We start from the raw sequence: 20,194 nt of genomic DNA, 5'->3' as shown, positions 1-20,194 counted from the left end.
GAGGAAAGCCAGATCATGCCATTCCTTTGCCATTGTCTCTCTGTTATAAAAGTCAGATCACTCCTTATCTTTAACATTCTCAGCAAGTCCGTGGACGAACGTTCCTAACAGCTCCGGGAGAGTACATCTCTCAGCTCATCCTGGGATGTATTCCATATCAAAGCAGAATCCCCATAATTGATGGACTTCCCAGGGTTTTGAAGCATCTTCTGCAAATCGAGTATGAGCTACGACAGCCAAGCACTTTTACTTCACAATGGCTCCCAGCAGCCCAGGATGTAAGATCAGTCAGAATCCAGACCCAGCCCTTCCTCATTTTAGTCTCTCCATATGGTTTTGCTGAAACCCTTAGCAACCAGCGTTCCATTCCAGACTCTGCAGCCTCCCAGGTGTCCTGTACGCTGCTCACATCTGACAGCAGCTTCTCTGAGAAACCAAATTGCCACCTTGACCTACCGGAAGGTTCCTCATCGACCTGGAAACCTAAAAAGGGTGGACTGAGGCCATGGGCTGTGGCCATGGGCTCTTGTGTAGAGCCACACTGCCCTTTGGGTTCTCTGGGATAGCTGTCCTCCAAAGCACAGGACGTAGTTTCCCCCCACTTTGCTGCACGTGTGTGTAAGCAGTCACGCCCTTTTTGTTTTAATGGGGTTATTGTTGCAACTCCCAATGAGTACACAAGTGGGGTGTATGTTGTGTACCCCGTATATGTATATGTATATGTGTGTGTATATGTATATGTATATGTTTTGACAGGCTCAGAATGTCTTCGCTTTATCTTCAGGATTTTCTCATGCTTTGCCTTGCCTGACACCTTTTCTTAGCTCCTTCTCCACATCTCCCTGACATAGTTCTGAAAACCTTTGTGCTGTGACTTATCTGCCTAAAAGCATGGTCCTATCTTATTACCCAAAATGACCATCTATCCCCCCTGCAGAGTAATAGGCCCGAGGAGTAGGGGGAGTGAGGACAGGTAGGCTGGTTCACAGGTGAGAAGTCTCTGAGGGTCGAGGGCTGTGTCCCGTTTCTGATCCATTGTCATCCTTCCCGCAGATTACGCTGCTGATGAGAGCTGTGGACCCCGAGGGTACCTAGCAGCCACCATGCAGTTTGTCCCTGGCCATTTCTCCTGTGACGTTGTGTGGGGAACCGTGATTCGAGTCCACTCACGCCTCAAAATGGGGCCCAGCATGGGGGTCTCTCGGGGTATGTGATTGACATGAGAGGGCAGGTAGAGTTCAGGCAGGTCGAGGTCGGGGGGCGATCTGGAGAAGGGAGTTTCCTGAACCCATGTTCCTCCCCCAGCCATCCAGGCCCTGCGCTCTGTGCTCAATGCCTTCTCCGTGGTGAACCGGAAGAATATGTTTGTTTATCAGGAGCGAGCAACGAAGGCTGTGTACTATCTGCGGTATGTGGGCCCTGAGAAGATGGGCTACAGCATGGGTTAAGGTTGGCGCAGGAGGAGGTATGTCCAAAGCCCTTGCCACTCTTTCCCAGGCTCCTGGAGACGTCCTGCAGTGAGCGGCCATGGGACGGCGATGCCCTGCCCCCGTCCCTAGCTCTGTCCCGAAGCCAGGAGCCCATCTACTCTGAGGAAGCCTCGGCATGTATCCCCCACTCCCCGATGCCCCCGTGCTCCCTCATGCTTTGCTCCCTGGAGCCGGGCCCTGACCAGAGTTTCCCTGCAGGGTCCTCGTTCTCCCCTGGACATGGCCTCCAGCCGAGGTTCAGATGCTGCTCGTCCTGTGGGCCAAGTGGACAGACATATCCAGCTGCTGGTGCATGGCGTAGGGCAGGCAGGTGAGGGCCATGCGGAGGGGTCGGGGAGCGACCAGATGAGGTTCCAAAGTCCTCTGGGACTTCTCTTCTTATGCCAGCTCATGCTGTGCTCTGGGCTTCTCTCAAGCGGGAGCTGGGTGGGAAAGGACAGGCTCCTGGGATGTTTAGGGGTAGGACCTGTCGCTGACTGAAATGCATCTTAGGGAAGAGGAGCTGTAAAAGTTGACACCCAGATGTCTGTCCTGGGTGACTGTGTGGGTGGATGGTGGTACCACTGGCCGGGTACTGGGGCAGGTTTGGGGTGAAGATGATGGGTTCAGTTTGGGATACGTTGAGCCTGAGGCATCCAGTAGGCAACTGGCTCATTTAATTTATTTATGGCTCAAAAGTGCACTAGTCTTAGGTTAAGACTGCGACATATGAGGTAGTTGCTATTATTATCCCCATTGTATTGAGGGGGGCACTGAGGCTTTGAGAGGTTAGACTCACTTGTCCACGGTCACATGACGAGTAGCTTGGCAGAACCAGAGCCTGGTGCTGGCCACCTCTGGTGCATGGGAGCCTGTTTGAATCTGGGGTTAAGGGCTGGGATGGGGGTAGCTGGATCCTCCGCCCGTGTCCCCACCTTGCCGCCGTGGCTGTGTCCAGGTCCCGAGATCACAGATGAGCTGGTGCGGGTTCTGCGTCGGCGCCTGGATGAGGCCACCCTGGACGTCATCACGGTCATGCTCGTTCGGAACTGCAAGCTGACGCCGGCTGACGTGGAGGTCAGCTCCCTCCCAGGCTCCCTGCGTGGCTCCCCGCAGCCGCAGGGACGGTCTCCGCGGCAACCTCTTCCTTCATCTCTGACTCCCCTTCCTTCCCTCTCTCTGCAGTTCATCCAGCCCCCTGGAAGTCTGCCCTCGGAGGTGCTGCATCTGGCGCTGCCGCCCTCCTGCAGGCCCTGGCTTCCTGCCCTGGCCTGGTACCTGCGGCAGAATCTGCTCATCTTCCTGCACTCCCCCAAGTACACAGACAGCAACAGCCGGAACCACTTCCAGGTGAGACTGCACGCACCTCTCCCCACCCGCGTGCACCAGGCCCTCCACCCACCACACACCCTTGCTGTGTAACTGTTTGCTACAGATGCCCCCCACCAATGTACCTTTGCCCATGGGCCTGTGTACACCCAGGCACCCCTTCCCCGGCCTTTATTATCTACCTGTGTCTTCCTGTGCTTCTACGTGTAGCTGTCCCCCACTTCTCCTTGTGGATACCCGTTCCCTGATGGCATTTGTCCATTTGCCTGGTCTTAGTGCTCGGTGGCCGTTCTCTCCCCAGCATCCACTCCCACCACAGGGTGGCCTCCCCGACTTGGACATCTACTTGTACAACAAGCCTGGAGGACAAGGCACTGGGGGCAAAGGTACAGTGCAGGGCCTGGGCCCGTGGCACCACCAGGCATGGGAAAGCCTGTTCCTGTCCCACGACTGAGGGCCTTTCCCAGCCTTGCAGCTGAGGGGGATTGGGTGGGGTGGGGCAGGGCCTGGAAGTCCCAGACCTGAGCTTTCCTGTGGATTTCTACCCAGGGGTCGCCTGCATCACTCTAGCTTTTGTGGATAAGGAGGGAGCCCCCATCTCACTGGCATCATGGCCCCCCTCTTCTCTGGGGCCCCCAGACCCACTGCAGGAGGAGGAATTTGAGCAGCTGACTCAAGTCACTCGCTGCCCAGTCGTGCCGGATAATTCTTCAGGTAGGGAAGCTTGGTCAGAGGAGGGAGTGTTCCTTTAATGCTGCAGAAACCAGGGACACACTCAAGTGGCCCCCATTCTCTCCTCCAGCTCCGAACGGGGCCCCACGGCTTCGACTGGATGTGTGGGAAAAGGGGAACATCAGTATCGTGCAGCTGGAGGAGAAGCTCCGAGCAGCAGCTCGCCAGTCCCTGGCTGATGCCATCATGGAGCTCCGGCTGCTGCCAGCTTCACTATGTACAGAGGACACGTCCCCAGGTACGCAGGGTCTGGAGAACCTCACAGGTCTAGGTGCAAACGTGAGAATCTGGGGAGACGTCGCAGAGCCCCCATCTGAAATACACATTCACAGCTGTCCATCACCTTCCCTGCATCAGCAAGGTGATACGCCTTGGTAGAAATGTATGCATGCTGGTCACTCAGTTAGAGAGGGGGAATATATGGTCAGGAACTCCCTTCACACAAACTCACACAGCCATGGACCTTCAGTTGCATATACTGCCATTCAGGAACAGGTAGAGTAAGTGGCACATCACTCTCTTACCAGTCTTGGGGCTAGATTGTCTGAAATGGGGATTGATGGTCAGTGACAGGAGTCTGTAATGTCTGCTGCCCACAGGAAGTCTCAAGAGCGGGTCATTGGAAACCAAGAGCCCTGCAGGCCGAGCTAGCATCTTTCCCCCTGGCCCTGGCCCTGGCCCTGGCCCTCGCCCTGGCGAGCCTGTGACACCCCCAAGCAAAGCTGGCCGACGTAGCTTCTGGGATATGCTGGTAATGGGAAAAAGGGAGGTGGTGAAGTTGACATCTATCTGCCTTCTTGTCTGCCTCCTGTCTCCCTACACGCTCCTACAGGCCCTGCCCCAGATCTCCTGTTGTGTAAAACTGCTCTGTGCCTTGGATAGGAGTGTGCAGAGCGTGGCAAGTTCTCACTGATACCGAGAGAGCCTCAGCTTGTTAAGTGCTTTCACTTCCACTTTTCCTGTCGGATCCTCCTAGCCTGCACGATTGCAGCAGGCCTTTCACCAGTGAGGCAGCTGAGGCTCCAGAAAGTTGAGTAGCCTGTCCAAGGCTGCTTGGTCAGCCTCCAGGGCCTGAACCCGGGCCTCCAAATCCTCCAGGCTCTTGTTACCGTTCCATGATGCCTCCGTCCTCCGCCCCGTTCCCCTTCCCTTTAGCCCCTCCTCATTCACTGCATTGTCCCCAGAGTAAAACAGAATGTGGGGACTTGGGTTCCCCCAAAACAACTGATGACATTGTCCTGGATCGGCCAGAAGACACTCGGGGCCGGAGGCGTCACAAAACAGAGAGTGTTCGGACTCCCGGTGGGACTGAGCGGGCAGCAGGCCCAGAGTCTGGAGCCCAGAGACAAAGGTGTGTGTGTGTGTTGTCATGGGAGGTGTGGTGTGAAGTCACAGGGGATGTTGGGTGCGTGTAAACACAGCCGTCTTGTATGTGGGTGCAAGGCTGTTACTCCTGCTGTGTCTTCAGACGCAGGACCACACAGCTGGAGGAGGGTGAGGCGGGCACCCTGCAGCCTGTGTTTGCTCTTGTCGCTCAGCGCTGGATGGAGTTCATGGTTCAGATGGGTGAGACCCCAGCCCCCTCTCCCACCCTTACGCTCCTGCCCTGGTCCCCATGCCACAGCCCCACCGTGACTTCTATGTCCTGGATCCAGGATGTGCCTCGGTGTCCAGGAGCTCCACTCACATGGTGTCCCGGTTCCTGCTCCCATCTGTCCTGTCTGAATTCACCACTCTGGTCACCTCAATGGCTGGAGACACCAGTGTCCGCATCTTTGAGCAGCATTTGTGAGTTTGGGGTCTCACAGCAGCTGAGGTAGGAGAGGTGGGGGCCTGGGCCCAGGAGGAGATAACCAGGGAATGGGGCCATGGACGGTCTGCTTTCTGTCCGTCCCTCCCACTAGGGCTTCTGAGCCAGAGATCTTCAGTCCTTGTTCCCTTGGACAGCTGGGCCCAACTCCCCGCCCGGCAGCTGAGCGGCATCTGCTGCTTCTGGGGAGGAACTTCTCGCAGTGGAGGAGACCCACCCAGCAGGGTGAGGCCATGGCCTGGAGGAGGGTGGGCTCAGAGTGACTGACCCTGGAGCCGCTGACCCCGTGGGAGGCAGGGTGGGATCAAAGGGGGTCGGCCCCCAGACCCTCATTTTGCCCCTCCCTGACCCCGTAGCTGCCAAAGCCGTGCAGCGCTTCGAGCCAGGAGGCGACGGGAGCTTGGGGCGAAATGCTCCCCGGCAGAGGTTCTTGCTGCTGGAGGTCATGGACAAGAAGGTAGACGTGGGGCCAGGGGCTGGCTGGGAGGAGGGGCTCCATGATCCCACTGACGCTGAGCCCTGACTTCCAGCTGCAGCTGCTGACCTACAACTGGGCTCCAGACCTGGGGGCGGCCCTGGGCCGAGCACTGGTTCGCCTCGTGCAGTGGCAGAACGCACGCGCCCATCTCATCTTCTGCCTCCTCAGCCAGAAGCTTGGGCTCTTCCACCACTACGGCCAGTTGGACTTCCCAGTGCGCGACGCAAAGGTGCCTGCTGCTCAGGTTCTCTCCTCTCCTGAGTGGTCAGCTAAAGGAAGTAGCAGTTCGGGAACAGGAGAGGGGACAGGCTGAGGGCAGGGGCAGTGGGGCGGGAGAGTCTGAGAGAGGAGGCCACGGGGGCGGTGGGAGAGGAGGTCTGAGGGCAAAGGCCATGGACCCATTGTGAGGCTCCGTCTCTCTTAGGAGCCAAACCCATTCCTGCTGCCGACCATGGAAGCAGAGACCCTCATCCGGAGTGCAAGCCCCCCTCTGAGCCGCGAGCAGGGACGGCTGAGTGGGTCCTCTCGGGGTGGGGGCCCCCTTCCCCTGGACACATTCCCCTTCGATGAGGCCCTAAGGGATATCACGGCCGCCCGCCCCAGCTCCTCCCTCGGCCCTGTGCCCAGACCGCCCGATCCTGTCACCTACCATGGACAACAGTTCCTGGAGATCAAGATGGCAGAGCGCAGAGGTGAGGGCGCTGAGCCGGGCAGCGGGCAGGGCAATCTGTGGAGTCTGGCAGGGCGAGAGGTGGCCACTCCTGGGGGCCGCTACTAATGCCTCCAACCCCCAGAACTGGAGCGCCAGATGAAGATGGAGAACCTGTTTGTAACGTGGCAGCAGCGCTCCGCCCCAGCCAGCATGCCCATCAGTGTGAGTGGCCAACCCGCGTCCTCTGGGAGCGTCCCATGACCCTGCCCTGGCCACCGCCCCGGTGCTCACTGCCCACTTCCCCAGGCCGGGGAGCTGGAGACCCTGAAACAGTCGTCTCGCCTGGTGCATTACTGTGCGACGGCGCTGCTCTTCGACCCCGCAGCCTGGCTGCATGGGCCCCCAGAGACCTCTGGGCCCCTGGAGGGGCAGGTGAGGCTCCAGGCTCTGGATTTCTCCTGTGGGACCTCCCTTTACCCAGCGGGGACCTCCATTCCTCCACCCCTGCTAGGGTGGTTGACGGTGGGTAGAGCCTTTCTTAATCTCCACTCCCACAGCGGCGCCACCGCCCTGAGTCAGGGTCTGGGAGCCGAGAGGCCTCCACCAGCTGCGACTCCTCGGATGGGCCTCCACCGGGCGCCCGGGAGGAGCCTTGGCTGAAGGAGCTGAGCTTGGCTTTCCTGCAGCAGTACGTGCAGTATCTGCAGAGCATGGGCTTTGTGCTGGTGCCGCTGCGGCCCCCCTCGCCCGCCCGCAGGTGAGCGCGTCTCGTCTCCCCGCCCTCCTCTCCTCCTCCCCAGCAGGTGAGGCCCCACACACCCTTCCTCTTGGGTCCTATTTGGGTAGTTTGGGCCTTGCGTACAACCATCTCATCAGGCCCGCACACACACGTTAGGATCTGGGACACCTACCTGCAGCCCTCAAGCACATTCCGTAAGCCTCACACATCTCCTGGAACCCATGGCCACGTTCATACACAAACTGGGTACATTTTCACAGAGCTGCTTGCCCACGTGTGTCTTCTGTGCTTTAACGCTGGTGTCCATCCACACACACCAGTCCTGTACAGGCTCTTGGACCTGGGTCTTAATGATTGTTGTCCTGATCACCTCCTGACCTCTCCAGAGATTTACATCGTTCCTGGCCCAGGAAGTTCTTTTCTCACCATGTTTTTTGGTTTGTTTTTTGTTTTGTTTTTTTCTCACCAAGGACCCCTGCAATGGGCCTACTTGCATCACTGTCCTCTGGCCTGTTCTTGGTCATGTTCACTCACTGGCCAGTAGTGGGAGGTCTGAGTCCTGGGAAGTAGTAGACAGCTCCTCTGGCAACACCTTCCATCTCCCCAGAACGCAGTGAAAACTGCAGCCACCTTTCCCATCCTGTGTCAAGTCTCAAATTCCCATTTCTGTGGCCCGTGCCCTATGCCCCTCTCAACGTCTGAGCCTCCAGATTCTATGTTCCCAGCTCCTTCCCAGTGGCTGCATGGGAACATGTCTGTTCGTGTTATGCCGTTGCTTTCATGTATCCAGATGTGTGAGTTTCTTTTCTCCCTCCTCTCTGCTTTCAGTTTGATACTTTTTCAAACTAGTAAATATAAGTTGTACTTCCTTAATCAAGACACCCTCTTGGCCCAGAAAGCCAATTCCAACTCCTTAGCGTTTTTGTAACCAGCTCTCCACCTCCCAGGCCTCCCTCTCTTTTCCAGGCCTTAGGAAGAGAGGACAGGCCTGCACCTCTGGGACGTTTCATTCAGCGCCCCTCTTATTTCTCAATGACAGACCCCAGGAGGAGCTCTCTTCTCATTGCCCTCCGCAGCCAGTTCCCAGCTGTAGGGATTTCTCTGGAGTTCGCATCCTTCCCATTCAGTTACGTTCTTCCCAGAAATCAGAATTCCCTTTTAAAACCAAAGATACTAGGATTAAAAATATGTTTCTAGAGGAAAATTTAAAGTCAGGCCTTCCTTCCTCTCCAGTCTCTAACCATCACCAATCACTAGTTAGGTCTGGTCCCTATTTCCTTGAGGATTAAGTGGGGCATTTCTCGCCAGAGGCTTTGAACCCCCAGCAGGAGTTCCAGTGGTTTATAGCTCCTGAGTATGAGTGGGTCCCACTGGCCCTCTTTCTCTTTTCCCTTTGCCTCTGAGTTGAGAAATGAAGAACAGCAGGCCTGTGGAACACTGAAAATGCCCTTCCCGGGTCAAAAGAGAACCCCTTTTCCCTCTCAGGGGAACGTCCCTAACCAGGGCATCAAGGATCTGCTTGCGCTTTCCCCATGAAATCTTAGACATCACCCTCTCCCCTCCCTTGCTGTCCACAGTAAGCAGGTATCTCCATCCGCTCATAGGTGTCTCCCCCCAGTCACAGCAGCCTCTGCAGCTTTACCCTCACCCTCTCACTGGAAGAGAGGGGCCTGATCCCCGCCTCCCCCTTAGAGCAGCAGCTGCTGTGGAGAGAGCCCCGCCCCACAATCGAGCCCTGGACTCCTGGCCTAGCCTTGCCACTTACCCACCGTGGGACCCCAGGCAGGTTCTTCCCTTCTCTAGGCCTGTCTCCTCTCCTGCAGAACGATTCCACGTGAAATGGGTTCTGGGTCTGATAGCCGTAACCCTTCACCCCACTGGCCTGCCTCACCCCCTTGTCCCTCTTCCTTTTCTGCAGCACCAGCCGGCTGCGGGCCATGGCTATCCTTGGAACAGAAGGTCGGGGTTCCTTCTCCTGCCCGAAAGCCAAGACTGAAGGGAGCCCCAAGGTAACACGTCGTCGTGTTCCTTCCCCAAGAGTGAAATCAGTGATGCCTCAGACACCAGCATCACTGAGCCTGAATTATTTGCCCAAGGCCTAAAGCCAGGGGCTCTGGGTGATGACTGAGGTCATTGATCCCAGCCTGACACCATTAAAGTCACTGACCCAGGGGACTTTTTCCCCGATGGTCCGAGGCTGGTGAGCCCCCTGCCCTTGCCCCTGAACCCCAGTCTTTTTCCTTTCTGCAGAGCACTGGCTCTCCAGTGACCACGTACCACCTGCAGCGGGCACTGCCCGGGGGCATCATCCTCATGGAGCTGGCTTTCCAGGTGAGCAGAAGCACTACACGGGAGAGCCAGGCCCACCTGTCTCTTGCCCTCCTGACCTCATCTTCATCCTCTCTCTAGGGCTGTTACTTCTGTGTCAAACAGTTTGCCCTGGAATGTTCCCGAATCCCCATGGGGCAAGCTGTCAACTCTCAGGTACGTGGTGGGGACGGAGGGCCGTGGGGTCTCAGGCGTAGTCAGTGCAGCCCCAGGGACCATCTGGTGCTGCAGGCAGCTGGGCCATTCCAGTGCTGTGACCGCCTCAGGCGCCAGTCTTACTCTGTGGTAGTCCAGAGCTGTATTCAGCCACGGCGCCGGGGGCAGAAGGCAGTGTAGCACAGTGGCTGGTCTGGCCCTGTGGTCGTTCTGGCACTGACCATAGATGGGTAGACAGGACATTTGAGCAGAGCGGGTAATCTGACACATGGGTGGGTCGGTGCCATGGGCAGTCCTGGCCTAATCTAGGGCTGGGGACAACCTGGCACTGTCCATGTAGTCACTAACACTTAGAATGTGGACTAGAGTCCCCACCCACACAGCACAGCCCCCACACTCAGTTGTTATTTCTGTCCCTGTCTGACTGCCTGAAGGCAGGGCTTTTGCACCCCATGAGGTTCTGAGCACTCAAGAGGGCTCAGAACGAATGAGTCGGGACTGAGTGTGGTCAGAGACCCGAAGCCCTCCAGCCTTGAGTGAGTTCGGCCCCTTCGTTGTTAGGCTTCTGCCTTCCTTGTGCCTCGAGTTGAGTTTCTGAGAGATCAGGGTCTGACTGGGTGCGGTCTGTCGCCCTCCAGTACAGATGGCACAAACTTTTCCCGTATCTGGACAGCTCAGATCCAGCCCACAGGTGGTTGCCTTTGACTTGGGTGTGGATGTCTGGTCTAGCCATCACAGGATAGTGAGATCCAGGAAAGCTTGGTGACTTGAGTGCAGGAACCTACCTGGGCCAGGGCACAGAAGGCAGATTGGACAGGCAGGCACTCTTTCACACTTTGCTGTAGTATTGGCGGGAAGGACCCACCCCATTATTCTCTTGAGCTGCCTGAAGTCCTGGCTGCCCTGCCCCCTGATCTCCACCCAGTTTGGCTCTCTCTGCCCCTACATATCTAATCTCTAACCTTACTTAGAAATCTAAGTTGCTTTATTATAGCTATTACGTATTTATTAAGTGCTTAGTGTACATGCTAAGGGAAGAGGAGAACTTTACTCCTACTGTACAGATAAGGAAACTGAGGTTCACAGAGGTTAAGTGATGTGCCCCAGGGCACACAGCTAGTTGCTGGCAGTACTAGGGTTGCAAGCTGGGTCTCTGACTCTGAGGCTCATCCTTGGTTACTGCAGTTTATCACGCAGCTCTAAATTTATGAGGACCTTTCCTTTATCTCCATGGTAGATGAGGAAACTGAAGCAGAGAGGTTGTGACTTACCCAAGGTCATGGAGCTACTCTGACTCCGAGGCAACTGCTGCTTCTACAGTCATTGATTTCCTTTCCTGTTAATTTTTATGCCCAGTACCCCCAAGGGCACGGTCAGGTAGATTCTGCCATTCTAGCATCACCTATCCAACTGTTAACACACTCTCAGTAATGCTGATTTCCACCAAGAGAAGCACCAGCTCTGTGTCTCTGCCCTCCTTTCTTCCTCCATCAGTGGTTCGTTCGTTCATTCATTCATTCATTCACAGATGAATTAGAGGAGGCCAGCCCTGGACTAGCCTTGGCAGGATGTCCCAGATGAAGCTTTACAAATGAGTGGGAGTTAGCCAGCTTTGGGGATCAGGGGGAGCAGCATTCAGGCAAAGAGAACGGCAGGTACAAAAGTGTAGAGAAAATATGTGGTATACTTGGGAAGAGCAAGTAATCTGATGAGAAGATAAAGCTGGAGAGATGGGAAGTGACCAGGAAAACCTTTCTAATAGTAAGTAATTACACACCTGGCCTACCCTGACCACCCTGTTTAAAACCACACCTGCTTTATTTACTGCTTGATTTTCCATAACCATCTACTAACGTGCTATTTACTCATTTACTCTGCCTAATATTTATTGTCTTATCTCCCCACTACTAGACTGTAAGCTCCTTGAGGGTAGGGGTTTGTATCCCCAGCAACTAGAACAGTACCAGGTAGGCACGTGGTAGGCACTCGACAAGTATTTGTTGCATGAGTGAATCTGTGCCAGACTTGAGTGGAGACTGGGATACAGAGTAAAAAGGTTCATGTCTCAAAATGGTCAGTTCATGTAAACAGAGTTACAACACTGCATAATGTAATGAGGAGGGCTTCTCATGGAAGTGTTTCTGGTAGAGGGGCCCACGGCGACAGGGTGAATCTTGAGCTGCCGTTTCCCAGGCAAGAGGAGGGAAGTGAGATGTGCGGGCAGCCTGCCACCGTTTCCTGACCTGGTCCCCCCCCACCCCCCCCAGCTGTCCATGCTGTTCACGGAGGAGTGTGACAAGGTGCGGGACCTGATGCATGTGCACTCGTTTAGCTACGACTTCCACCTGCGCCTCGTGCACCAGCACGTGCTGGGCGCCCACCTGGTGCTGCGGCACGGCTACCACCTCACCACCTTCCTGCGACACTTCCTGGCCCACCACCCTGATGGGCCCCACTTCGGCCGCAATCACATTTACCAAGGTCGGTGCCCAGGGGCAAGCCAGTGAACCCGAAAAAGAACAGGCTGCCAGGTGTCTCAAGCCAGGGCCAGGGGGACCACTTCCGGGGGCCAGACCTTGTCTCTACCTCTCCTGTCCTATATGGTCAGTCACCTCATGTCACCTGGACCCTGTCCCCATGTCTCTGTCTTAAGTTCTTCCCAGTCTGTTTTCATAGCAAGTTTGGTTTAATTTTCATAGCAAGCAAAGTTTAGATCCTGTGTCGTGTGTACCCTGCCCCCTGTGTGTCCTGAGCCACTTCTGTCCCATCTCCATGTCCCTCAGGAGCTCCCCAGAAAGAATCGGCCTTCCTGCCAGTCAGAGCCTCATGGATTCCCATCCTCCGGCCCCACCAGATCACTGTGTCTGTCCCAGACTCAGTGTCTCCTGTAACTCGCCCCTCAGGGACCCTGGAGCTCCCCACTCCGCTCATTGCTGCCCACCAGCTGTACAACTACGTGGCCGACCATGCCAGCTCCTACCACATGAAGCCACTACGGATGGCCCGGCCAGGAGGCCCGGAACATAACGAGTACGCCCTGGTGTCGGCGTGGCACAGGTAAGGCGAGAGGGGATGTCTGGAGCTGCAGTCGGGGCCATCCTTGCAGTGGGGGACCTGTATTTTCTTGGGCAGAAGGGGTGGGGTTGGCTTCATCAGAACCTCAGGCTTGACGTCTCCCCAACCCCCACCGCACAGCTCTGGCTCCTACCTGGACTCTGAGGGACTTCGTCACCAGGACGACTTCGACGTGTCTCTGCTTGTTTGTCACTGTGCCGCACCCTTTGAGGAGCAAGGAGAGGCCGAACGGCACGTTCTGCGGTCAGCAGATCCCCTGCCTTGAACTTTCCCGTTGCCCAGCCGCTCCGTGCTGTTGCCCCGTGTCTCTCCTGCTGTGACCGTCACACTCCTGTCCCCTCCCCACCCTAGGCTGCAGTTCTTCGTGGTGCTCACCAGCCAACGAGAGCTCTTCCCCAGACTCACTGCTGACATGCGCCGGTTCCGGAAGCCGCCCAGACTGCCCCCTGAGCCAGAGGCTCCTGGGAGCTCAGCCGGTAGCCCTGGGGAGGCCTCAGGGGTTGGTCTGGCCCCTGGACCGGCTCCCCTCTTCCCCCCACTGGCTGCAGAGGTGGGCGTGGCACGGGCACGGCTGGCTCAGCTGGTACGGCTGGCTGGAGGGCACTGCCGTCGGGACACCCTTTGGAAGCGCCTCTTCTTGTTGGAACCACCAGGACCTGATCGGCTGCGACTAGGGGGGCGCCTGGCCCTGGCTGAGCTGGAGGAGCTCCTAGAAGCAGTCCATGCCAAATCCATTGGCGACATCGACCCCCAGCTGGTAAGCAGCTGTGGGTTCCAGAAGGGGCTGGGATGGATGCTAGGAATTCCACTGGCAGCCAAGGTAGAGGTTGCAAGGGTCTCAGAGGTGGTTCTGGAACAGCAGATGCATGCCTGTGGACCTTCCCCTAGGACTGCTTCCTGTCTATGACGGTCTCCTGGTACCAGAGCCTGATCAAGGTTCTCCTGAGCCGCTTTCCCCAGAGCTGTCGCCATTTCCAGAGCCCAGACTTGGGAACTCAGTACCTGGTAAGTCTCCTTGACCTTCCTCTGAAAGGGGAGACACAGCAGAAATCCTCATCAGAGAGATGACAAGGTCCCCCTCAAAGAACCCCAGTCTGACTAAACAGGGAGGCTGAGATGGAGTGACCACACCGGTAGATGGATGTAAAACCCTTCAAGCACCAAGCCACAGCATGTGATTCACTGAGAATAACCTAGAGCTGTGCCCTCAGGGCTCACAACAGCACAAACCTTGGCTAGCGATCCTGAGGGCCAAGCTCTGGAACCTTGTGAGTGGTTGGTCTTGGAGGTCCCAGTCCCAGAAAGGACTTCCTGGGCTTTCAAGCCTTTTCACCAAAGTGTGGCCCTCACACCAGCAGCGTCAGCACCACCTGGGAGCTGACCGAAGTGCAGACTCTCAGACCCCACCCCAGACCTGCTGGCTCAGAACCTGCCTTTCAGCCAGATCCGCAGGTGATTTGTGTGCACAGTAGAGGTTGACAAGTTGCTGGGAAGGACAGGTAGAGGGGAGAGCTATGGCAGTGGGCACAAGCCTGGGGATTGAGAGCCTAAAGGATGGCCCCAACGAGAGCAGCGATCAGGAGAGGAGACATTCAAGAGAAGATTTCAAAAGAAAAGGTACTTGGTCTGTGGTAAGGGGTCCTGCGACATAGTGCTTGTGGGGAAGACTAGTTTCAAGGTGTGACAAAGCATCGCCCAGAGAAGCCGAGGTTAGTTAGGGTAAGGCTGCAGTAGTGCAGGTGGGTGTGAGCCGATGGGGATGCTTCTGTGGGTGGCGGGAACGCTGAAGCAGGAGTGGGTTTGGGGGAAGGGTGAAGAATTGAGTCTGAGGCCCAGGAGGACCTTCGAGGACCACAGTCTAGAAGGTATATGGGCATCGGGGATTGGAGCTCAGGAGAGAGGTGTAGGCAGCACTTATACAAACAGGTGGTGACTGAAGCTGGGCATAGAAGAAACTGCCCAGGGAGAGATCACAAAGCTGAGCACCAGGGACAGACATCAGGGAGGCCAGAGATACGAAACCCAGGAGCAAAGGAGGGCTTATGTCAAGGGGAGAGAACCCTCCTTTACTGATGGGCTTCAGTGTGTCAGCTTATGCAGGGCCTTCCAGTCAAGTACCACTCGCTCATTCTGACGAGGCTGGACAGGCTAACCGGGAGCCAGTGAGGATGAGGACCGAGGTTGGGCTTGGAGGAGGTCCTGGGTGACCGTACAGTGTAGGTGGGGTCAGGTGTGGAAGCGGGCCTTCCTCAGACTGGTCCCACTTTCAGGATGCCTTCAGGGAGGGTCTGTGCCTCACTCCGCATCTCATTTTGTCTTTTGCTACAGGTTGTGCTGAATCAGAAGTTCACTGACTGTTTTGTGCTAGTGTTTCTGGATTCCCACTTGGGAAAGACGGTGAGAACGGGAGGGGGCAGTGAGGGGCTTTGTGTCAGCCTAGTGGGAGGCTGTACCCCAAATGCGCCATCCCAGAGCCTGCTGAGGTTGGGGAGCCCTGCTCCCTGGGTTCAGCCTGCCCTCCTCTCACCACCCCCGCCCCGTGTTCCCCAGTCTCTGACAGTGGTTTTCCGAGAGCCCTTCCCGGTACAGCCCCAGGACAGCGAGAGCCCCCCTGCCCAGCTGGTCTCTACTTACCACCACCTGGAGTCCGTCATCAACACAGCCTGCTTCACCCTCTGGACCCGCCTCCTCTGAGGGATGGACCACTGAATGTCCTCAAATTATGGCTCTGTAGGATTGCCCACTTGCAGCAGGACTGACCAGCCTTTCTGGGCCCCTGGACAAGACTGGACACTGAGGGATGCCAAAGGTTGTGTGAATGTGTTTTGGGGACCTGGTAGCAGGAGCTGCCCTCCCTAAACACTCGCTGCCACTGACCAGCCCAGGGATCCAGAAGGTCCGGTCACCTCCCTGAGGTGCCCATGCCATCTCAGGTCCCTGGGCCATTCCAGAAGGAGACTCCTCCTCCCTCCTCACTTGGTGGAGTCTGGGAATTCTTCACATCAGGTGGCACGTAGACCCCTTAGAGTTCCTCTGCCTGAATCCTGCCTCCGCGTCTTGGCTTGCTGTCAGCCACCCGCCTCCCCCACCCCCATCTTGAGCCCTGTGGTCTTCACTTCCCACTGGGACATTATTGCTGGACAATTGCCACTGAGATAAGACACCTGGGTTCCAATCCCAGCTCTGCCTTTGAAGCATCTGTGACCACGGGTGAGTCCCTTTGCTCTCGGACCCTTGGTTTCTCATCTGTACGTGAGGTGGTGGGCTCGAAAGCTCTCCCATCTCCACAACAACACTGGCACAGACTGGAGGACTTGAACGTGAGCTATATGTCCCTTCTCTGCAGGAAGGAAGTGACCCAAAGAAACTGAAAAGTTAGACACTGTGTGTCCCTCCCCTTCCCCCTCCAATAACATACACACATGGAAACCTTCAGCAGATTGTCTTTAATTCAGAGGAGACTCGGGATGTGCAGCTCACCGTCCCAGAGGTGTGTGGCTGGAGCGCAGGACCTCACTGGCCAGCCTGTGGGCGGCCCCGCTTATCCCAGTACGAACGTAGCCAACTCAAGCCCTCTACCGTGTCTCCTGAGGGGAGAGGGACCCGAGGCGTCTCAACCCATGAGGAGGAAAACAGCCCCTGCCCGACACCTGTCCCTCCAGATCCCCTTCCCCAGGGCCAGGCCTGGAGCTCAGCCCACCCTCACCTCGAGGCTGGTACTCGCAGCCCACAAAGCCTTTGTAGCCTTCATCTTCCAGCAGTTGGAACAGATAGGGGAAGTTCAGCTCTCCAGGGCTGCTGGGTTCCCCTCGGCCCGGGACCTGTGCCACCTGCACGTGCCCTGGGGGCAGATGTGGGCAGATGTGGGGGGGTAGAAAGAGTGGGAGGACAGAGGAAGCAGCATGGCAGACTAGGAAGAAGCCAAGAAAGGGGCCCTCACCAACGAAGGGCAGGAACTCCCGGATGTTCCCTGTCAGGTTCCCGTCCATGATCTGCCAGTGGAATATGTCCTGGGGCAGAGATTCCGACAGTCACAGACCCTGCAGGCCACATCATTCTGCCTGGATTTGGAGAACACAGGCCCATGGGCCCTCTGAGAAGCACTCCCTCTCTCCCACTTACCATCTGTAACTGGAGGTTGGGTCTTCCAACTTTCTCTAAGATGGCTGCCGCTGGGAGAGAAACCGGGGAGGGGGCCATGAGACTCAAGGAGGGCACAAGAATCAAGGGACAGGAGGAGACACAGGGCTGGGGTCCTACCCTGCTGGGGTGTGTCCAGGAAGTACCGGGGGTCCGTGATGCGGGTGTTGATGGGTTCCAGCAGCCCCACAAGGTTCTCCTAGCACCAGGCGGGATCCATGAGTAGAGCTCTCCCTGAGGTTTGTACCCCCTCAGTCAATCACCGATCAAGCCCGTCACCAATCCCTCCGGCCTGGACCGGGGCCCAGGCTTGTGCCTCACTGCCCTCCCCACTGTGCATCCCCTCCACACACACAGACATTCATGAAGCATGTGTGTCTGTATGTGTTTTCACTGTCTCACCTGAGCCAAAACCCCAGCTGCGTGCCTCAGGTTCTCCAGAAAAACTGTCTCCATTTCACCCCTGACTGCTGCTCGATCAGCCCCCTGGGGCACTCGGCCAGCCATCAGGTGAATCCTGTGGGGAAAATGGGCCTGGAGGGGGCTGTGGAGTCCATCCTCGAAGCGCGAGCCTTCACTCCCTCGCTCCCTGGGTGCACCTCTTCCAGCTGCTCTCTGATCATGCCAGCTTCCCATCTCCCCAGGTCTCTCACTTAGCCCCTCCTGTACTTCCAAATTCTCCTTTTCCGTGCCCCTTCTCCTCGTGCCTGCAAACATGCTTAAGTCTCACCTTTAAAAAATTACTTTGACCCTTACCCTTCTCAGGAATTCCGCGCTGCTTGTCTCTCCTCCTTTCATCTGTTAGCTTCCCATCTGTTTTCTGCACACACACCCCTCCACCCCCTTAATAACCCCTTGTTGCCAGTTCCTTCTCAGCCTGGTTGCTCTGTGCAGGATTTGACGTTTATGATATCAGCCCCACTTTGAGTCCCCCTCACTTCACCACCTGATCCTTCTCAGCCACCTCTAAAGCAGACAGGTTACATTTCCAGCCTCGTAAACTCTGCAGAACACACCAAGCCCCTCTAGCCTTTGGCCCCTGCATCCTTGACTGGAATGCTCCTTACCTCAAGCAAGTGCCCACTAGAGACCCACTACTTACTACCTGTAAGAAGCTTTCTCTGATCCCAGACAAGAGTTACTGCCTACCTGCTCCCACAGCCTCCTTGAACTGACCTGTCCTCAAATGGATCACTCCGTTTGTTTACTGTGCTATCTATCTCCCAGGTCAAACTGAGCTCCCAGCATGGGATCCCAGCAAGAGTTGAGCAAGAAAGAGTTGCAAGATGAGAGTGACACACAACAGATGAAATACAGGAGGCAATTTACAAGGGACCCAGACGGAAGGGGCGAAGAAGGGCCAGTGCGCTCGGACCCCTGAGCCTCTCAAGCCCCGGCGGCCTGTTCTCTCGTGGGTCATGGGGGCGGGGGATTGGAGAGAGGAGGATACCTGGGACAGCCCAGAGCCTTGGCGTACAGCACAGCCTGCTCCAGCCCATCTCGGAAGGCCGCCTGCCTCCCGGGAACGGCCCCCAGACCCATCTCCCCTTTCTCTCGGTCTCCTGTGGAGAGAATGGGCCTCAGTTCCCGGCTCACGCTCCCGGCTCGCCCCGCCCGGGCCCGGGCCCCCACAGCGCACCCGGGGGCGTGTTGATCAGCACGAGCTGCAGCCCCACTTCCCGCGCCGCGCGCGCCAGCGCCTCCGGCGGCTCCCCGTACGGCCAGCCGACCTCGGCCGCCTCGAAACCCGAACTGCCCGCGGCTCGGAGCCGCGCGGGGAGGCCGGGGAGCTCGGAGAACAGCCACGACACGTTGGCCGAGAAGCGCAGCGGAGCCATGGCCGGCCGGGAGCGCGCGTGGAGCAGAGTCCGCGCAGCCGGAAGGCGGCAGCCGCGGGCGGGGCTGGGGAGGGGAAGGGACTGAGGGCCCGCGCGGGGAGCGGGGCGGGCGCCGAGGCGGCGGAGGAGCCCGGCCTCGCCGGGCGGGGGCGCGCTGGCGCCGCGAGCTGGGTGCCGGCTCTCTCCGGCTGGGAAAGCCGTGCGTCGTAAAAACCGCGGACTGGCCAGAAAAGTGCACTTTCCCTGACAGGAGAGGGCGGCGCGGGGAGAGGGCGCGGCCCCAGTTAACGTGAAGGAGCGTGGACGCTAACAAACGCTTCGTGTTTTCCTTCTTTATAACCAGAGTACCTGTTCATTATGGAACATTTGAAAGTGTGTGCCGCACCACTCACCCATTAACTTTCCCGTACAGAGCAAAAACTAAACACGTGCAGTCTTTTCTTAGAAAACCCTGATCATAGTGTATATAAGGTTTTATGGCATATTATTTCGTGAGCATTTCCCGTGACAACCTTGAATTAGCTGCTCACTGTTCCGCACCTGGACAGCCCAGAATTGATCATGCTACTCTGTTGATGGTCATTAGGGAGTTCAACGTGTGTGTGCGCGTGCGCTATAAAAGCACTTTAATGCACTTCTTGGCCCCATCTCTGAATCGTTTTCTTAGGTTCCTTTTGTAGGAACAAAGTACTAAGTCCTTTATAAGGAAAACTGCCCCCACCCCTGGACTCCGCACTGAGCGGCTATGGGCGGGCTGTCCCCTCTCAACCCCGGCTGATTGGACCACGGAAAGACATCTGATCCAAGGGCAGCCAATCCATAGAATAGCCCAAGACCCTTGATTGGTCCAATTTGGAAAGATAGTCTGGCCAATCAGGTTCCTTCTTGGAGAGTTCAAACAAGGAAATACTGAGAGCCAAGTAGGAGGTGGGTTTGCCAGAAGATGACTGTGGCTGTAGAAACTAAATAAGCAGGAGTCAGGTGGTAAAGAAAAGCTGGAGCAGAGGGGGTGGGAAACTGAGCACTGTGAGTAGGGGGAGCACGTTGAGATACCGCTGCTGCAGAGTTCTCAGGACTGGCCAAACCCACGGCAGCTTCCAGGTCTACGCTTCCCAAAGCCAGGATGTTTAGACTTTCCCGGGTTTCTGTGTCTGTAGCCTCTTAATGTTTCTTCAGATCATTCGAATGGATTTATCAATATTTCAGCCACACTAACCCAACTGAATGGGCAGATTCCAAGTTGGGTGAAAAAATAGGAGCATGCTTAAGTTCTTGACGACTGTGCTATATGGCTTTTCAAAAATATTGTCAGTTTACACTTAGACAGTACATTCATAGACGTCATCTTGATCTGCTTCCTGTACTAGCTTTGACAAAAAGCAGCTTGAAGTGCAACATCGGGAGCACCCAGCGTCCGCTGTCTTCCTGTCACTGCTCTCCTGCATCCC

The 20,194-nt window shown here is 56.7% G+C and overlaps 2 protein-coding genes across 9 annotated transcripts in view; one reads left to right on the top strand and one right to left on the bottom strand.

Moving 5' to 3' along the window:
* Positions 1-16,203, top strand: part of SZT2 (SZT2 subunit of KICSTOR complex) — a 52,184-nt gene extending 35,981 nt beyond the window's left edge. For 2 of the 4 annotated variants that reach the window (XM_082344857.1, XM_082344856.1), the window contains exons 43-72: positions 1,054-1,206; positions 1,306-1,408; positions 1,498-1,603; positions 1,689-1,800; positions 2,428-2,546; positions 2,655-2,819; positions 3,100-3,184; positions 3,348-3,512; positions 3,601-3,768; positions 4,130-4,281; positions 4,715-4,881; positions 4,999-5,096; positions 5,186-5,318; positions 5,435-5,565; positions 5,697-5,797; positions 5,871-6,062; positions 6,243-6,510; positions 6,613-6,692; positions 6,777-6,902; positions 7,028-7,227; positions 9,128-9,218; positions 9,460-9,540; positions 9,619-9,693; positions 11,961-12,174; positions 12,477-12,750; positions 12,889-13,011; positions 13,120-13,525; positions 13,657-13,773; positions 15,097-15,165; positions 15,319-16,203. In XM_082344857.1, the coding sequence (XP_082200983.1) occupies positions 1,054-1,206; positions 1,306-1,408; positions 1,498-1,603; positions 1,689-1,800; positions 2,428-2,546; positions 2,655-2,819; positions 3,100-3,184; positions 3,348-3,512; positions 3,601-3,768; positions 4,130-4,281; positions 4,715-4,881; positions 4,999-5,096; positions 5,186-5,318; positions 5,435-5,565; positions 5,697-5,797; positions 5,871-6,062; positions 6,243-6,510; positions 6,613-6,692; positions 6,777-6,902; positions 7,028-7,227; positions 9,128-9,218; positions 9,460-9,540; positions 9,619-9,693; positions 11,961-12,174; positions 12,477-12,750; positions 12,889-13,011; positions 13,120-13,525; positions 13,657-13,773; positions 15,097-15,165; positions 15,319-15,462 (4,418 nt within the window). In that variant the 3' untranslated portion in view covers positions 15,463-16,203. The remainder of the gene's footprint in view (positions 1-1,053; positions 1,207-1,305; positions 1,409-1,497; positions 1,604-1,688; positions 1,801-2,427; positions 2,547-2,654; positions 2,820-3,099; positions 3,185-3,347; positions 3,513-3,600; positions 3,769-4,129; positions 4,282-4,714; positions 4,882-4,998; positions 5,097-5,185; positions 5,319-5,434; positions 5,566-5,696; positions 5,798-5,870; positions 6,063-6,242; positions 6,511-6,612; positions 6,693-6,776; positions 6,903-7,027; positions 7,228-9,127; positions 9,219-9,459; positions 9,541-9,618; positions 9,694-11,960; positions 12,175-12,476; positions 12,751-12,888; positions 13,012-13,119; positions 13,526-13,656; positions 13,774-15,096; positions 15,166-15,318) is intronic. The other 2 variants (XM_082344859.1, XM_082344858.1) reach the window with 2 other exon arrangements.
* Positions 16,196-18,822, bottom strand: HYI (hydroxypyruvate isomerase (putative)). Of its 5 annotated transcripts, none has more exons than XM_082345053.1 (8): positions 18,548-18,818; positions 18,359-18,470; positions 17,311-17,425; positions 17,029-17,107; positions 16,891-16,940; positions 16,709-16,778; positions 16,475-16,598; positions 16,196-16,355 (listed from the first exon to the last, which is right to left on the bottom strand). In XM_082345053.1, exons 1-7 carry the CDS (start codon positions 18,744-18,746, stop codon positions 16,516-16,518), a joined length of 708 nt encoding a protein of 235 aa, XP_082201179.1. In that variant the 5' UTR covers positions 18,747-18,818; the 3' UTR covers positions 16,196-16,355; positions 16,475-16,515. The 5 variants fall into 5 exon arrangements, 4 of the variants coding, with proteins under 4 accessions (XP_082201179.1, XP_082201180.1, XP_082201181.1 ...); XM_082345054.1 differs by having other exon boundaries at positions 16,475-16,609; positions 17,055-17,107; positions 18,548-18,817; XM_082345055.1 differs by having other exon boundaries at positions 16,475-16,609; positions 18,548-18,814.
* Between the last annotated feature and the right edge of the window lie 1,372 nt (positions 18,823-20,194).

The sequence above is a fragment of the Balaenoptera borealis genome (assembly GCF_965194805.1).
Source record: "Balaenoptera borealis genome assembly, chromosome: 1".
Taxonomy (NCBI): Eukaryota; Metazoa; Chordata; class Mammalia; order Artiodactyla; family Balaenopteridae; genus Balaenoptera; species Balaenoptera borealis.
This window is presented reverse-complemented; position numbering and strand designations above follow the sequence as displayed.